We start from the raw sequence: 13,548 nt of genomic DNA, 5'->3' as shown, positions 1-13,548 counted from the left end.
CGCAGATCCGCTCAAGCATTACCCGGAAGCGAGTACTCCACGGTTTATCAACAAAAATACTTTAGAAAAGAAATCGGAAAAAAAAAAAAAAAAAAAAAAAAATCTTTTTTCTGCCAACCTCTTCTCAGATATAATCATCCACCATCTCCCAAATCTGCGACGTCATCTTGACGCCCTGCTCGGTGATGATGCCGTCGATGAGCTCCGGGTCGGTATAATCCACCTCGTCGGTCTCGGCGAGCATGCCGGCGACGCTGTCGGCATCGACGGCGCCGACATTGTCAAACTTGCTAATGTCCCTCTGGTGGACGCCGACGCGGTTGACCATGGGGTAGGCGACGGGGGTCTTGCGGCAGATCTTGTGGGTCTCGGCGGCGACGTAGAAGCGCTTGATGCCGCCCTTGACCGTCTTGGTCAGGTGGGCGAGCTGGGCGGTGCCCATGCCCGAGATGATGCCGCCGTTCTGCATGACCACCTCGCTGCCGACCAGAACCAGGTTGATGGCCTTTTGGTTGCCCAGCACGTAGGCCACCTTGTGCGGCGAGAGCGTCTCGACCTCGACCCCGGCCTCGCGCAGCTGCGCCACGGCCCGGTCGCTGCGCGCGTTGCGCCCGTCCACCACGTACATGACCTTGAAGTGCTTGCCCGGGTCCGACGCCGCGCGGAGCAGGATCTTGGTCACGGTGCGCGAGCCGCCCGCCGTCAGCACGATGTGCCCGTCCGACACGTACCGGCTGCCCCAGACGGCGATGTTGTCGCGCGCCGCCTTGGCGCGCTGCGCGAAGAGCTGCCGGTTGTCCAGCAGGTGCTGGCGCGTCTCGTCGAACGAGAGGACCCGGTCTGACGAGCCGCCCCCTGCCGGCTGCCCTCTAAGCGAGCGCAGCAGGTACTGCTCGAACAGGTCGGCCCCGGCGAGGAGCGGGAGCGGGTTGGGCGCCGACGCGAGGAGCTTGGCCTTTTCCTTCTTGACGATCTCGACTGTTTCCATCGCTGTCGACGCCGGCGTGTTGCGGAGGACCTCGATCAGCGACTCGATGGCTGCTACGGGCATGGTGATGTCGCGGTCTGAATTGAGCAGCTCGCGGTAGGTCTGGACGATGCTAGAGCTATGTTAGCCAGAGCGGGCGTTGGCTGAGTAGGGAGCCCGGGTGATGCTAACTCGAAGGAGCCATTTTGTTGCTTCGATGGGGTAGAAGTAGAGGTAGAAGCGGAATTCGTTCGAATGGGCATTCCCGCCGCCGCCGCCGCCGCCGCCGACGACTCGGCCGCCGGTTTTGATACGCCGTCTGTGGACATGGTGATTGTGAAGTAGGCGGATGCTATGAACGTGGGGAACGGGCTGCGCCAGAGCATGCAGCTGGCCCTTGCTGGAGTGGACGTGGTGAACTGGATTGTGGGTGGTTGACACAGCTTCACTTCGACTCCTTTGAGTAGTGGGTGAGTCGATGAGATGGGGACGGTCAGTGCAAGAGAGTCTGCTATTCGAATTCTGGTAAACTCAAAGCGGGAGAGTCCAGGTATGTTTTTGCTGACAAGTGAACCGAATTTGCCCTTCATCCGAAACCAAGCTTCGGTAGTTTATCCATGCCCATGTAGTTAACTGTCTGTGACTCAAAGCTCAATTGAACCCTTTTGGGCCCGTCGAGGTGTTTCTGCCATGGCACACCGCCCGGACTTGACCCCACCATCCGCGGGGTTCTTCAGATGGAGCGGGGCCCACGGCGGGGTCGTTCGGTCCAGCGCAGCAGCCACCGAATCGAACCTCCTTATTATCCTCTGCTAGGCAGCCGGGAGCCGGCCGTTCACACGCCGATGCCGCTCCGTATATCTTAATTCGTACCTTACATCCTGTCTCTGTAATCATAATTTTCCCATCTTCCCCTCCCAGGCCCATAATCAGCGGTCGACGTCGACAATGGACCCCTTAACAAGCTCTACCATCGACCCGGCCACCGGCCAACCCCTGCCCCCGGACGCCATCGTGCGCGTTCTCCGTAGGCACCACCGCCCTTTTTATTCCTAGGCAGCTCCAGCCCGTAGAATCTAACCGTTCCCACCAGACGTCACCCACCCGGTACACGTCTACTCGATCCCGCCCGGCACGCTCTCCACCAAGGCGGGCTACGCGGCCGCCTCATGGACGTCCGACCCGCGCAGCCACATCTTCACCGCCCGCCTGCGCGTCCTCGAGACCTCCTTTACCTCGTCTACCGCATCCCCCAGCACGCCCGACCCCAGCAACAGTAATAGCAACGAAGACTCCTCGGCCACACCACCACCACCACCACCAACAACAACAACCACATTAAAAACCGACATCCTCCTCGAAGACCCCAGCACCGGCGCCCTCTTCGCCGCGGCGCCCTACACGTCGCCGGCCGTGGTGGACCCGACGAGCGACAGCAGCCGGTTCTTTGCGCTGCGGGTGCAGGACCCGACGGGGGGGAAGAAGGCGACGCTGGGAATCGGGTTTGAGGAGCGGAGCGAGGCGTTCGATTTCGGGGTGGTGCTGCAGGAGGCACAGAAGGCGCTGGGATGGGTGGGAACGTCGGGCGGAGGGGCCACGGGGACGGGGCGGAAAGGCGGGGGCGGAGCCGGGACGGGGCTGGGGTCGGGGGACGCGGAGGGGCCGGAGGAGAAGCGGGATCTGAGCCTCAAAGAGGGCGAGACGATCACGGTGAATTTGAAGGGCACGAGGTTTGGGCGGAGGATCAGCAACAGTCATGAGAAGGGGGCTGGGGGGAACAGGGAGGACGACGGGGGCAGGAGTTTGGCCTCTTTTGCGCTGCCGCCGCCGCCCGGGAGTTCTGGATCTGGAGGAGGGGGCGGCGCCTTTCTACCCCCGCCTCCGAGTGCGAGGGAAGTGAGGGCGCAGAAGAGGTTGTCTGCGCAGGACTTGGGGTTTGATGATGGACAGTTTGGGGAGTTTGCTTGATGTGACGATGGTGGTGGTGATCATGAAGAGGAGGAAGAAGAAGAAGAAGATGATGATGATGACGGGCTTTGTTGTTGGATAGATCAGGCTAGTTCCAAGCCCACGGATACTCCTTATTGAACAGAAAGATAATAATCGAGAACCCAATGCAGTCATGCCGATGCGTCTATCTATTTACCCCAGTTCTATCCAGAAACCACCTTTATGTGGCGGCTGACGACTGCAAGCTATCTCGCCGCGACATGGGCCATAGATTTTTCAGATATGGCACGCTCATTCGCCTATCCTTCGCTTTAGGAGACGTAGGGAAGTGGAGCGACAGCCTTCGCAGCCGAGCCCTCCATGTGTGTGCGTGCTCGCATTCTGGCGCATCCCCATCAGCCTCCGACTCATATCTGGTCACTTCGTAATCATTTTCCGGTCCTTCCTCAGTGATTGTGTCTCTTTCTCCTCCTACGGCCTCCGGTCCCGACTGACTTGTTTCTTCCGCCTCATCGACAGACTCTGGAGGTAGGGACCCATTCTCCGTCTCTTTGCCCGCCGATGTGCCAGATGCCCGGGACCAGATGTCTTCGGAAAAGGGGACGCCTCCAGCGGGAATGAAGGTGGGTGACAGCGGGCTCAAGGGCGAGCTGTAGGAGAAATAATCTGCCGTGCTGCGAGAATTGTCCGAGTGGGGGCTCACCACCATCTCCCCGCTGCCCAGAACGGGGGGATACCCCATGTAATCCATGCTAGGCGGCGGATGGGGCAACGGTAGTTGATGGACCTGCATCCAGCGACCTCGGTTCTGCAACTCTACATGGAGTTCACCGAGCCGTAGCGTCATCAGCTGCTCCTGCTGCGTGCTCTCGGCAATCTTGGCCTTGATCGACGCTGCTTCCCTCTGACACCTCTTCGCCTCGGACGACGTCCTGGCCATCGAGAGCCGGGCGTCGAGAGTGGCCAGCTTTTGGAATAGTCGTTTTGACTTGTCGTCTTGCTTCTGGAGGTTGTAGAGGAGGTAGGAGCGCTCGTTGTGCAGTTCCTCCAGCGGCCGCGGGTCAAGAAACTGCACCGCCATCATGTGGTTACTTGTTGGCGAAACCACATGATGTTGGCTGGCGGCCCTGGACCTGGCTGCGGATATACTAGTCCTCAGGCGTGGCGGGTGCTGCGAGCGGCGGATCTTGGTCATGTTTGCCTGTCCGCTCTGGACTTCCTCCCTAGTCCCTTGCTCATTGCTTTGGGCAGCGGTGAGACGGTCCCCAGAGAGTGCCTTTTCCGGAAGGACGGTCCTTGGGGACACCGGCTGGGATATCTCCCCATCTAGGGTTGCTGTTCCGATCGAGTGCATGCCGATGGAAGCTGAAGCACGGGGCTGGAACTGTCTGTGTTGAGGCCCGCGACTGACTAACAAGTCGGGATAGAAACTCAAGTTGAGCCTCGTGGCCAGGTCTGGAGCAACGACAGACACATCATTAAGTGCCCAGCGTGGCATCCCAACAAGCAAGCGCCGTAGTTAGGAAAACAAAGGTAGAGAGGAATCTAGCACGGTACCAGCTCGAGCCGCCTCTTTATCATAGCTCGCCGACCAGTCTAGGCCGCGAATAAAGCCGCTGCGAGCCGGTTCAGAGACTGAAGCCTTCGTGCCTGGGTGGATCACAGAATCTCCAGAGGCCGGCCGCTTCTGCTGCCTTCCTTGTTGCTGAGATCTCCTCTTCTGTCACTGCCCGATTGATTTCCGCATACCGCCTCTCGCCCGCACCCTCGTCTTTATTGTCAGCCGATCGCTTCGATCTGCTCTTTGGCTTGCCTACATAGGCGTCGGGGCGGTACTGCTCCATAATGTTGACGAAGCAGTCTTTGGACACCTCGTTCGCTAGAAAGCGCATGATCTCTGCGCTCTCGGCCTCGAAGCCCGGCATGACAAGGTGGCGCACCAGGAGCCCCTTCTTGGCGATGCCGTCTGCAGTAAAGCAAAGATCGCCCACTTGGGCGTGCATGGCCTTGATGCTCTCGCGCGCCGTGGCTGCATAATCCTCCGCCTTCAAGAGACGCCTGGAACTGGCGGGCTCCCAGAGCTTAAAGTCCGGGAGATAAATGTCTACGAGCCCGTCGAGCAGCTCGAGTGAGGCGAGCGAGTCGTAGGCGGACGTGTTGTAAATGATGGGCAGCGTCAGCCCTTTGTCGCGGGCGTGGAGGATGCTCAGCGCGACCTGCGGGACGACGTGTTCCGGGGTGATGAGGTTGATGTTGTGGACGTTGCCAACCTCCTGCAGTTTGATGTACCAGTCCCCAAGCTCTTCGGGCGACAGATCCTGGCCATTGCGCTGATGGGCAATGTCATGGTTCTGGCAAAAGACACAGCGGAGATTGCACATGCTGAAGAAGACGGAACCGCTGCCGTTGTGGCCCTGGACGCATGGCTCCTCGCCAAAGTGCGGCGCGATGACGTTCACCTTGGCCTTGTCGCCGATGAGGCACATTCCCGTCGTCTCGAAGCGGTTGACGCCGCAGAGACGCGGACAAAGGTTGCACTTCCGGAGGTGGGTATATGCAGCCGAGCGCTTCTTGGCTGCATCGACCGAGCTTAGTAGCATGTATCGTGGCGTGTAGTCGTCGAGGAGAAATGGCGGCGCGAGATGTAGAGAGCGTCTGCTCTGGAACTGCAAGTGTCTGAGAGATGCAGGCCGAGCAGGCCGCCTGCGCAGAAACCAGCTCATCGCATGCATTTTGAATCCATCAGCGGTGTTTGATTTTACAGCAGATCAGATTCGCGGATGACAGGATTGTCCGACTTGGCTGTGGGTTGATCTGAAGTTCGTGGTTGACGTTTCCGTGAATGTCGTCACAGCAGTATAACACTAACAATTTTCGGTTTCACTGCGTTTTCGGACAAAACCACAACAGAATCTTTCCTCCCAACTCAAAAACCTCTCTTGAAGCCATGAGAGCCTAGAAGCCATCATCAACGCAATCATGACATTATTGTCAAGACTCAATTACCAGCAAAGTCCACACCTGCCCGAACCCGGTCCGTGATCCTTATCCTTTCTGTCGACCATCCATTCATACCAGCATAGTCAGGTTTACGTAGTGATCGGCGAGGCTTCTGCCTGCAGTCCTGGCTCCTGTCCGAAATGAACAAAGCCTCCCTTTGTTTAGCAGTGCGGACAAGGGACGGCAACTTCCTTTGCTACCACCAGCTTCGGCCTCGAGCTTCTCCCGAAGATAACGACGGACTCTACATGAGTCGGCCTAGACTCTTTTTGCTATCGCTCCTCTTGGCCAGTCGATTGCTTGCTGATATGGAATTACTCGTCTTGACTATGGCGGGCGGTGTTCTTCAGATGGACCATATGTCCTGAAGATAGCAGCTCCCGAGACACACACACACCCACCCATCTTACCGGACTTGCTGCAAAAGCATTTTGTATAGCTTGCCTAACCCCATCCCATCCTTAGATATACAAAACCCAGAAAACAGACCACCAAAATATCGATACCGTCACCACTACTTCCTCCTCTTCCCCCCACCGCCCTCGACGTCCCCCGGCTTCCGCTTCCTCCCCTCCCTCTCCCAGTAAGCCTTATTCTCCCTCTTCTCCTTGTTCTCCATCCGCTCCTCAATCTCGGCCACCTTCTTCCTGTACTCCTCCCTCTTCTCCTCCTTCTTCGCCTTCCGCTTCGCCACCTGCTCCTTCCGGATCGTCGTGAGCTTCTGCATCAGGTCCCGCGCCTTCTTCTCCTCGCCGCGCACCACCACCGCCCGCTTCTGCATGTACGTCTCCTTCTTCTGCCGCTTGGTCTGCACAATCTGCGACTTGAACGGTAGCTCGGCCGCCAGCGCGCGCGGCACCCGGAGCGGGTTGAAGTGCCGCGTCTGCCGCTCGATCTTGCGGTACTGGCTGTTCTTGAGCTGCGGCGTCGCCATGTTCTCGTCGCGCCGGATCTCGCCCGTCAGCCGCATGCTCTGCCACCCGACCAGGTTGGTAGCTGGATTGTAGAAGCGGTGCGGCTTGATCGGGTACCAGGCCCGCAAGAAGACAATGTCGCTGAGCAGGATTTTGTCTTCGAACGTGGCGCGAAAGTGCCCGTCGGGTTTGGCGAGCGCCCTCTTGATCTGACCCCGTACTCCCGAGACCGTCTTGATGGCGGCGCCTTCGAATTTGGCAATCTCCAGCGCTGAGTTGAACATATCTTTGATAAAGGCCGTGTTCTTGAAGATCTTGTACGGCGTGCCGGTCTGTACTCAGGTTAGCAAATAGAGGCGGCGGAAGTAGAAAAGGGATTGACGCACGAGCTTGAGTTTCTTGACAATCTCGGTGGACTCGTCCACACTCAGGACCGTGCCCGTCGCGGCAATTCGGAAACCGGGGTTGGAAGAGGAGAAAGACTGGAAGCAACAGAAACCCGTGTTGGGCGCAATCAAGGGCCCGTAAAAGGTACCGAAACAGTGCATATGCTCCGGGGTGTACTTGAGCATTCTGTTTCTCGTCCGGGAATCCGAGATTGAATAGATGGGGAGAGATTGAAACCTCCGCCAGCCGAGCGAGAAGATCAGGGGGTCACCAGTCTTGACTGCATCGACCGTCAGCATTCCCGACCCAGATATGATTTTCACGTTTCGGCAAGGGGAAAAACTTACGGATCTTCTTGTGCCACCGATGCCTCTTGATTCTTACCTGAACAAAACCAAACCTGTCCTCGGTAGCCGAGAGACCGCCGACAATGATGGGCAGCCGTGCCTGGAACCTGTTGACGAACTCGGCTGGGACCCCTTCGATAACCAACTTGGCGTACTTTCCCGCACGGTAGCCCTCCACGGCAGTGCGCTGGCTCTCATCAAGTTCCTCAAACTCGGCCTTGTTGATGTCGAGCTGCTTCTGGAGCATGGCCTTTTGCGCGTCGTACCACTCATCCTCTCCAAACTCTTGGTCACCGCCTTCTCTTCTGGCGATGGCCTTGTCGTTCTTGAAACCCTCGCGATCCTCTTCCTCGAAACGGAGTTTGAGTTCTTCCTTGCGACGAGCATTCTTCTCTCGTTCTGCTTCTAAGCTCGCCTCAGCTTTGTCCGCCTTGCCAGCCTCCTCGGGTTCGTCAGGGCCATGGGTCTCTCCGGTTTCGAGATCCTCAAAAGCGCCGTCGCCTTCGTCATCCTCATCCTCATCTCCAAAACCATCTTCGCCGTCGTCATCGCCATCTTCGTCCCCGCCTTCTTCGTCGAGCAGGTTGGCCGTAGCGAATCTACTCCGCAGCGCTTCGACGGCCTCCTCATTTGACCACTTGGCAGCTAGCTCATCGTAGTCGAACCGAGGTACCGATCGATCCTCACCAAGATCCTCCTCGACATCCCTGCCTGTTCTCTTGAAAAAGGTATCGTCGTCCTCTTCAATGTCTTCTTCCATCTCCTCGTCCTCCTCGCCACGCCATTTCTGAAGAGCTTGCTTTGCTGTCAAGCTCTCGTCATACATAAACCTTGCAAGATCCACTGCCCGGTACGGCCGCCTCTTCTCGTGTAGCATTTTTGCTCGTTCCATCATGTTGTCCTTCCATCTGAGAGCCGCTCCTTCCTCGCCCGAGTCGAAATCTTCCTCATCGTCGTCGAGGCCGTCGTCCGATGCATCCTCGCCGGACAGGGAGCCGAGATCGGAATCACTGTCGGCAAAGGCAATATCTTCGTCCTGGTCCTTGTCGTCTTGTTTCCGAAACATCTTACCCAGTTTCTTCTCATCGAACTCTGCCTCAATGTCGGACTCGGCCGATTCGTCCCCGCTGACGAAGCCCTCGTCCTCTGGCAGATCCTCCTCTTCGTCAGAGTCGTCCCGCTCGGCGAACCGCGCTTTTCTCTGGGTTTTCCTCCCGGTGTCGCCCTCTTCGGGCACCTCTGTGATCTCTTGTCCGCTCGCGAAGAGCTTGACGCCCTGGTCGGTTTGGCCGAGAAGCCTCCTCTCCCCTTGCAGATCAACAATGAGTTGCTCTCCCTCGCCACGCTCAACGCCCTCGGCATCCTTGTCAAACGCAAAGCCCTTCTCCCTAGTGATGACGATGTGATCCCCCGTAATCTTCAAGCCGCTTCGATCGGCCATGGGCGCCCACAACTTCTTGTCCTTCTCGTCAAGACGCCTCCTCCCCGTCTTCCCAGTAGCCTTTGCGATCGCCTGCTCCATGGCAGGAGTCGGGCACGGGTCCGGTAACACTTCCATGCTGGCTATTGTGAAGTCGCCTAGACCGGCAATGTGTACCCTCTGCCCCTGGGCGGCGAAGTTGGTGCCACGGAGGTAGCCGGACAGCTCGATCGAGCGGTCGCACTTTTCATCTTCCTCGATCTTGGTCGGGTGGGTAACATCCCGGTAGTTGTCGATGATGGTGTATGGGTGCGAATTTCTCCAGACAAGCGGCCGAGGGTTCTTCATGACGGAGAGGAAGCGCGAGAGATTGTGGATTTCGCGGTCGGGATAGCGGCCGTTCAAAACACCAGAGAGGTAGAACAGGTGAGCGCCTTGGTAGAGTTCACTCCACAACCTGTGTTTTAATCTCTTCTTGGCATCCTTGAGAGCCTGCGGTTTGCGGAACAGGTCGAGATGGGTGAGTATGCCAAAGACATTGCCCGGCATACCGGTGGCGGCGAGGATGTTGAGAAACTCCATGGTCTCCATCTCGAACCCGTAGTTCCCATCAATCATCAGCAGCACGATATCGGCCACTTTGGCGATGTCGACCATGGCCTCCAGCTCGTTCGGGCACTCGATGAAGGTTAACCTCTGCTTCTTCGACGTGACGACCGTAATCGGCCCCACGGGGTCGGAGATGGTCTCTTTCGCATATCGGCGGATCAGGGACTTGCTGTTTCGCGTCTCGACAGTCAGCAAAGTCGAATAGCAACACAACAGATACGCTGGAGATGTCAACACACAGTAATGTGGTCTTGCCTACTCCCGGCGGTCCCACTATGGTTACGAGTCTCGGAGGCGGTTCATCGGGAAGGCGGTCGACGAGAGGTACGTGAAGGCGCTTCTCTTTGATCTTGAAGGACCCTGTTTTTAGTATGTTGTACTTGTTGAAGAAGTTTCAGTCGACTTTAGACCTACATCGTGCGAGCGCGCCGCCTGCCTCGCGAGCTTGCCGGGATTGGAGACCGCAAAAGCCTTCGGATTCGGTCCTGTAGTCGCGGCGTTAGGCGCGCGGTCGTACTAGGGACTCGTAGTTTGCGGACCATTACGAACCTCCTGAGTGCTGCTTCTTCTTTTCCTTTGATTTTTTGGACTGTCGATGCGGCTTGTGGCTTTGCGCGTCCATCTTTGCGCCTCTCTTCTCGCACAGTCGAGTCGCAGCCGGCTCGTGCCTCGAATCCAATTCCAATTCACATTGCACGGAGCTCGAGAATTTTCTGGGCGGCAGGCTGCGGCGATAAGCGATAAGCTTATCGATAAGCCGGGTGGTGGGGTCCCGCAGGTGATGGACATGGCGGGGTTTGGTATTAGACGGTCACGGCGCGGACCCGGTTTGACTGTGGACTCGAGGTTCGGGTTTTTCGATGTCTCTTCATTAGATCTCCCACACCGCGCAGATCTGTGGTTTTGGAAGGAAGTGGCATGGCAACCGTCACCAGCAAGTACGTCATCTAGCAATGGCCTGAGTCTCGGGACTTCCGTGGTCAGCTTGTGCAGACGGAACGTTCTGGTAGTGACGCGGGATGTAGAAAGCCCAACACGTCAAATGCACAAGTGGGCAATACCTCAGCGCATCCCGCGGTAGTTGAGGGCACGATGTCCCACGTTGGCGTATCGAAGCCGAAAATAAGCGTATCCGAGCGGGCAGCTGAACCCTTTCTCCCCCAACCGGTTACCATGATTTGATGGCGGGAGCTAAGCGCTGGGAGCGTGACGTATTTCCCCTCCCAAGTGGCCCCGTTCGGCAGTCGCGTCACTCAATCTAAGCCTCCCGCTTGGAAGAGCTGCTACGGATTCCTCTGGTCTACATGTATAAGTAACCCCCCGCCGAGTCTGTCGCTCTTCGACCCAACAATCCAACCCACCAGAGCAACAAACGTTACCGACCACTATCCAAAACAGCTATGCCTTCCTACATTGTACGTGACTGGAGCAATGGCTATCGTTCCGCTCCGGCGATTCTGACCTCGACGTCATAGGTGACCTGCAAGGAGGATGCGACCGAGGAGCAAGTCCAGGCGTAAGGGACCTTGTCATTTATATCTACCTTGCATATGCTGACACAGCGCAGGCTGAAGCAGCAAGTTAAGGACCAAGGCGGCCAGATCGGCCACGAGTACACTCTGATCAAGGGATTCCAGTAAGGCGCCCTGCGAGCGCTACCGCCGGTTACCGTAGCTGATCCGTTCCCACGCAGGGCCATTTACCCCGAAGGTTCTGTTCAGGCCCTGGCAGGACATGAGCATGTTCAAGATGTTGAGTTGGATGCGGAAGTTAAGACGCAATAGGGAAGCAAGGTTGGACGTCTAGGAGAGCGGGGCATGGCTGCGGGGCAACCTGCCTTGGTTCAGCGATTTCGGCGGCTTATCAGGCTGCCCCGGCCCCGATAGGCGTAACTAGTGCAGGACCTTGACGATGTCAATTCAACAGGATTGTTCCTCCTACCAACGCGCCTGTCGCTCGCGTCTCTCTGTCTTCGAAAGCAGTTTGTGATGTTCAATCCTACAGAAAAACGGGAGGCTGCATATGTAATTCCGCCCACGACGGACCCCTGCACTTTGCGAATGATCTGATTGCCCCAAAACATTCTTCGCTCGACATCCTCAACTCGGCATCCATCGCTCACAAAGATGCCGACATGACGTTCACCACAAGGCCGTTGCGGTTGTCGAGCCGCCTCATGGCAGTTCCTCAATTTTGTGGCAGGCCGAGAACGTCCTCAACACTGCAACATCTCAAACAGGCCACTGCTGCCCAGCACCAGCAAGATGACGATACCAAGTTTGCACTTCCTGAAACCGGCCGTGTCGTTCCCTGGCTGGCAAAGCAGCCGTTGCACCCGCTGAGTCTTGCGGATCTCGTCAAGTAAGGCCTCTGCTTCCCCCAGCGACCGGTAACTGTGCCTCCTAACATGCCCTCGCCAGACACGGCCGCCCTCCACTGTCGGCCGAGGCCCTCTTGTCATCAGCGCGCTTCACGCTCTCTCTGCTCCCAATCCGTCTAGCGCATCGGATCCAGGCGATGCAGAACCTCCCATACGTCGTGGTGTCGAACCCAAACATCCGGAAGATCTACAACAACTACCAACACTCGCTATCGACGCTCCTGCCCTGGCAAGGGCGCACCATCAGCAACCTCGATGACGAAATTCGCTTCACAGAAGTGCTCGCCGAGCTCGTACAGACACATACCGACACCATCCCCATCCTAGCCCGCGGTTTCCTGGAGTGCCGCAAGTACATCTCCGCCGCCGAGGTAACCCGCTTCCTAGACGAGCACCTGCGCGCCCGCATCGGCACGCGCCTCGTCGCCGAGCAGCACATCGCCCTGCACTTTAGCAGCACCCCGCACTTCGACCCGGCCGCGAGCCCGACGCCGTGTCCGGAGCACCCAAACTACATCGGCGTCATCGACACTGCTCTGCGCCCCGCCTCTATCATCGACTCGTGCGGGGGGTTCGTAGCCGATATTTGCGAGCTCAACTACGGCGTCCGGCCCCAGTGGATTGTTGACGGCGAGCCCGACACCACTTTCGCTTTTGTCCCCATGCACCTCGAGTACATCATCACCGAGCTGCTCAAAAACGCCTTCCGCGCGACGGTCGAGAACGGCATGAACCGCGAGCCCGTGGTCATCACCGTGGCGCCCGAACCGCCCGACCTCAGACTCGCCCCGTTGCAGCCACCCCACATACAAAAAGACGTCCGCATCGGCGCCCCCACGGAAAGCCGCGGCGCGTTTGACCGGGATGCCATCGCCCCGCTGGACGACAACGCGCCCGGCGTGACGATCCGCATCCGTGATCGCGGAGGGGGCATCGGCCCCGAGGTACTCCCCCACATCTGGGGCTACTCGTTCACCACGTTCAATGGCTCAGCCGACGACATGCCCGGGGGCTGGAGCGGCGAGGACGCTCTGAGCGTCATTTCTGCCGCGAGTAGCGGGTCTAGTTCGATCGCTGGCCTGGGGTACGGGCTGCCACTGAGCAGGGCGTACGCCGAGTACTTTGGCGGGGGCATTGCGGTGCAGAGCCTGCACGGTTGGGGCACGGATGTGTATTTAAGGTTGAAAGGGGTGGGCAAGATTGAGTGAGTGTTATTTCTCTCTCTCGGGAGGATGGAGATTGCTAATCAACGGCACACCTTTAGACAGGAGACATTCGCGCCTAAGAAGGATAACGAATAACGCAGAGCATGGGGCAACCTTATAAGCGAGGATTCGGGTTTTTGGAACGGGATTCCTTAGCGGTTCTGGTCGTGAACTGTAATTCATCATGCGGTATGGTCTATGGGCGTTTTATGGCGGGTTACCTTCCTCGAGGGCGTGATATCAATGTTGCTAAACTCAGTCGATGCTCCAAACAATCAAAAGCCAGGAGCGACAGGCTTCGGACCTCAGTTTTCAGTCGTCTTTAGTTCTTTGGAAGTCGATTTTAGACCTGTTGGTTGGTCTTAACCG

The 13,548-nt window shown here is 57.8% G+C and overlaps 7 protein-coding genes across 7 annotated transcripts; 3 read left to right on the top strand and 4 right to left on the bottom strand.

Moving 5' to 3' along the window:
• Positions 1–124: 124 nt before the first annotated feature.
• On the bottom strand, positions 125–1,296 carry GCN3 (translation initiation factor eIF-2B subunit alpha; the record flags this gene model as incomplete). Its single annotated transcript, XM_071064316.1, has 2 exons — positions 125–1,100; positions 1,160–1,296. The coding sequence occupies 2 exons, from the start codon at positions 1,294–1,296 to the stop codon at positions 125–127; spliced, it is 1,113 nt and encodes a 370-aa protein (XP_070920417.1).
• Positions 1,297–1,915: 619 nt separating this feature from the next.
• MFIFM68171_08896 (NECAP PHear domain-containing protein) lies at positions 1,916–2,935 on the top strand (the record flags this gene model as incomplete). Its single annotated transcript, XM_071064315.1, has 2 exons — positions 1,916–1,994; positions 2,061–2,935. 2 exons carry the CDS (start codon positions 1,916–1,918, stop codon positions 2,933–2,935), a joined length of 954 nt encoding a protein of 317 aa, XP_070920416.1.
• A 202-nt stretch (positions 2,936–3,137) lies between these two features.
• Positions 3,138–4,271, bottom strand: MFIFM68171_08895 (uncharacterized protein; the record flags this gene model as incomplete). Its single annotated transcript, XM_071064314.1, has 1 exon — positions 3,138–4,271. The coding sequence occupies one exon, from the start codon at positions 4,269–4,271 to the stop codon at positions 3,138–3,140; it is 1,134 nt and encodes a 377-aa protein (XP_070920415.1).
• Positions 4,272–4,545: 274 nt separating this feature from the next.
• On the bottom strand, positions 4,546–5,649 carry MFIFM68171_08894 (Radical SAM core domain-containing protein; the record flags this gene model as incomplete). The annotated part of the gene is made up of 1 exon (XM_071064313.1): positions 4,546–5,649. One exon carries the CDS (start codon positions 5,647–5,649, stop codon positions 4,546–4,548), a length of 1,104 nt encoding a protein of 367 aa, XP_070920414.1.
• A 782-nt stretch (positions 5,650–6,431) lies between these two features.
• On the bottom strand, positions 6,432–10,216 carry BMS1 (Glycoside hydrolase 2 (Mannanase, beta-galactosidase); the record flags this gene model as incomplete). The annotated part of the gene is made up of 6 exons (XM_071064312.1): positions 6,432–7,163; positions 7,218–7,498; positions 7,566–9,763; positions 9,834–9,943; positions 10,009–10,079; positions 10,144–10,216. The coding sequence occupies 6 exons, from the start codon at positions 10,214–10,216 to the stop codon at positions 6,432–6,434; spliced, it is 3,465 nt and encodes a 1,154-aa protein (XP_070920413.1).
• A 778-nt stretch (positions 10,217–10,994) lies between these two features.
• MFIFM68171_08892 (Inhibitor I9 domain-containing protein) lies at positions 10,995–11,378 on the top strand (the record flags this gene model as incomplete). The annotated part of the gene is made up of 4 exons (XM_071064311.1): positions 10,995–11,009; positions 11,070–11,110; positions 11,162–11,230; positions 11,288–11,378. 4 exons carry the CDS (start codon positions 10,995–10,997, stop codon positions 11,376–11,378), a joined length of 216 nt encoding a protein of 71 aa, XP_070920412.1.
• A 350-nt stretch (positions 11,379–11,728) lies between these two features.
• MFIFM68171_08891 (Protein-serine/threonine kinase) lies at positions 11,729–13,182 on the top strand (the record flags this gene model as incomplete). Its single annotated transcript, XM_071064310.1, has 2 exons — positions 11,729–11,955; positions 12,015–13,182. The coding sequence occupies 2 exons, from the start codon at positions 11,729–11,731 to the stop codon at positions 13,180–13,182; spliced, it is 1,395 nt and encodes a 464-aa protein (XP_070920411.1).
• Positions 13,183–13,548: the final 366 nt, after the last annotated feature.

Source organism: Madurella fahalii (genome assembly GCF_045866475.1).
Source record: "Madurella fahalii IFM 68171 DNA, scaffold_5, whole genome shotgun sequence".
In the NCBI taxonomy this organism is placed as follows: Eukaryota; Fungi; Ascomycota; class Sordariomycetes; order Sordariales; genus Madurella; species Madurella fahalii.
Note: the sequence above shows the minus strand (reverse complement) of the source record. Positions and strands in the feature narration are given on the sequence as shown.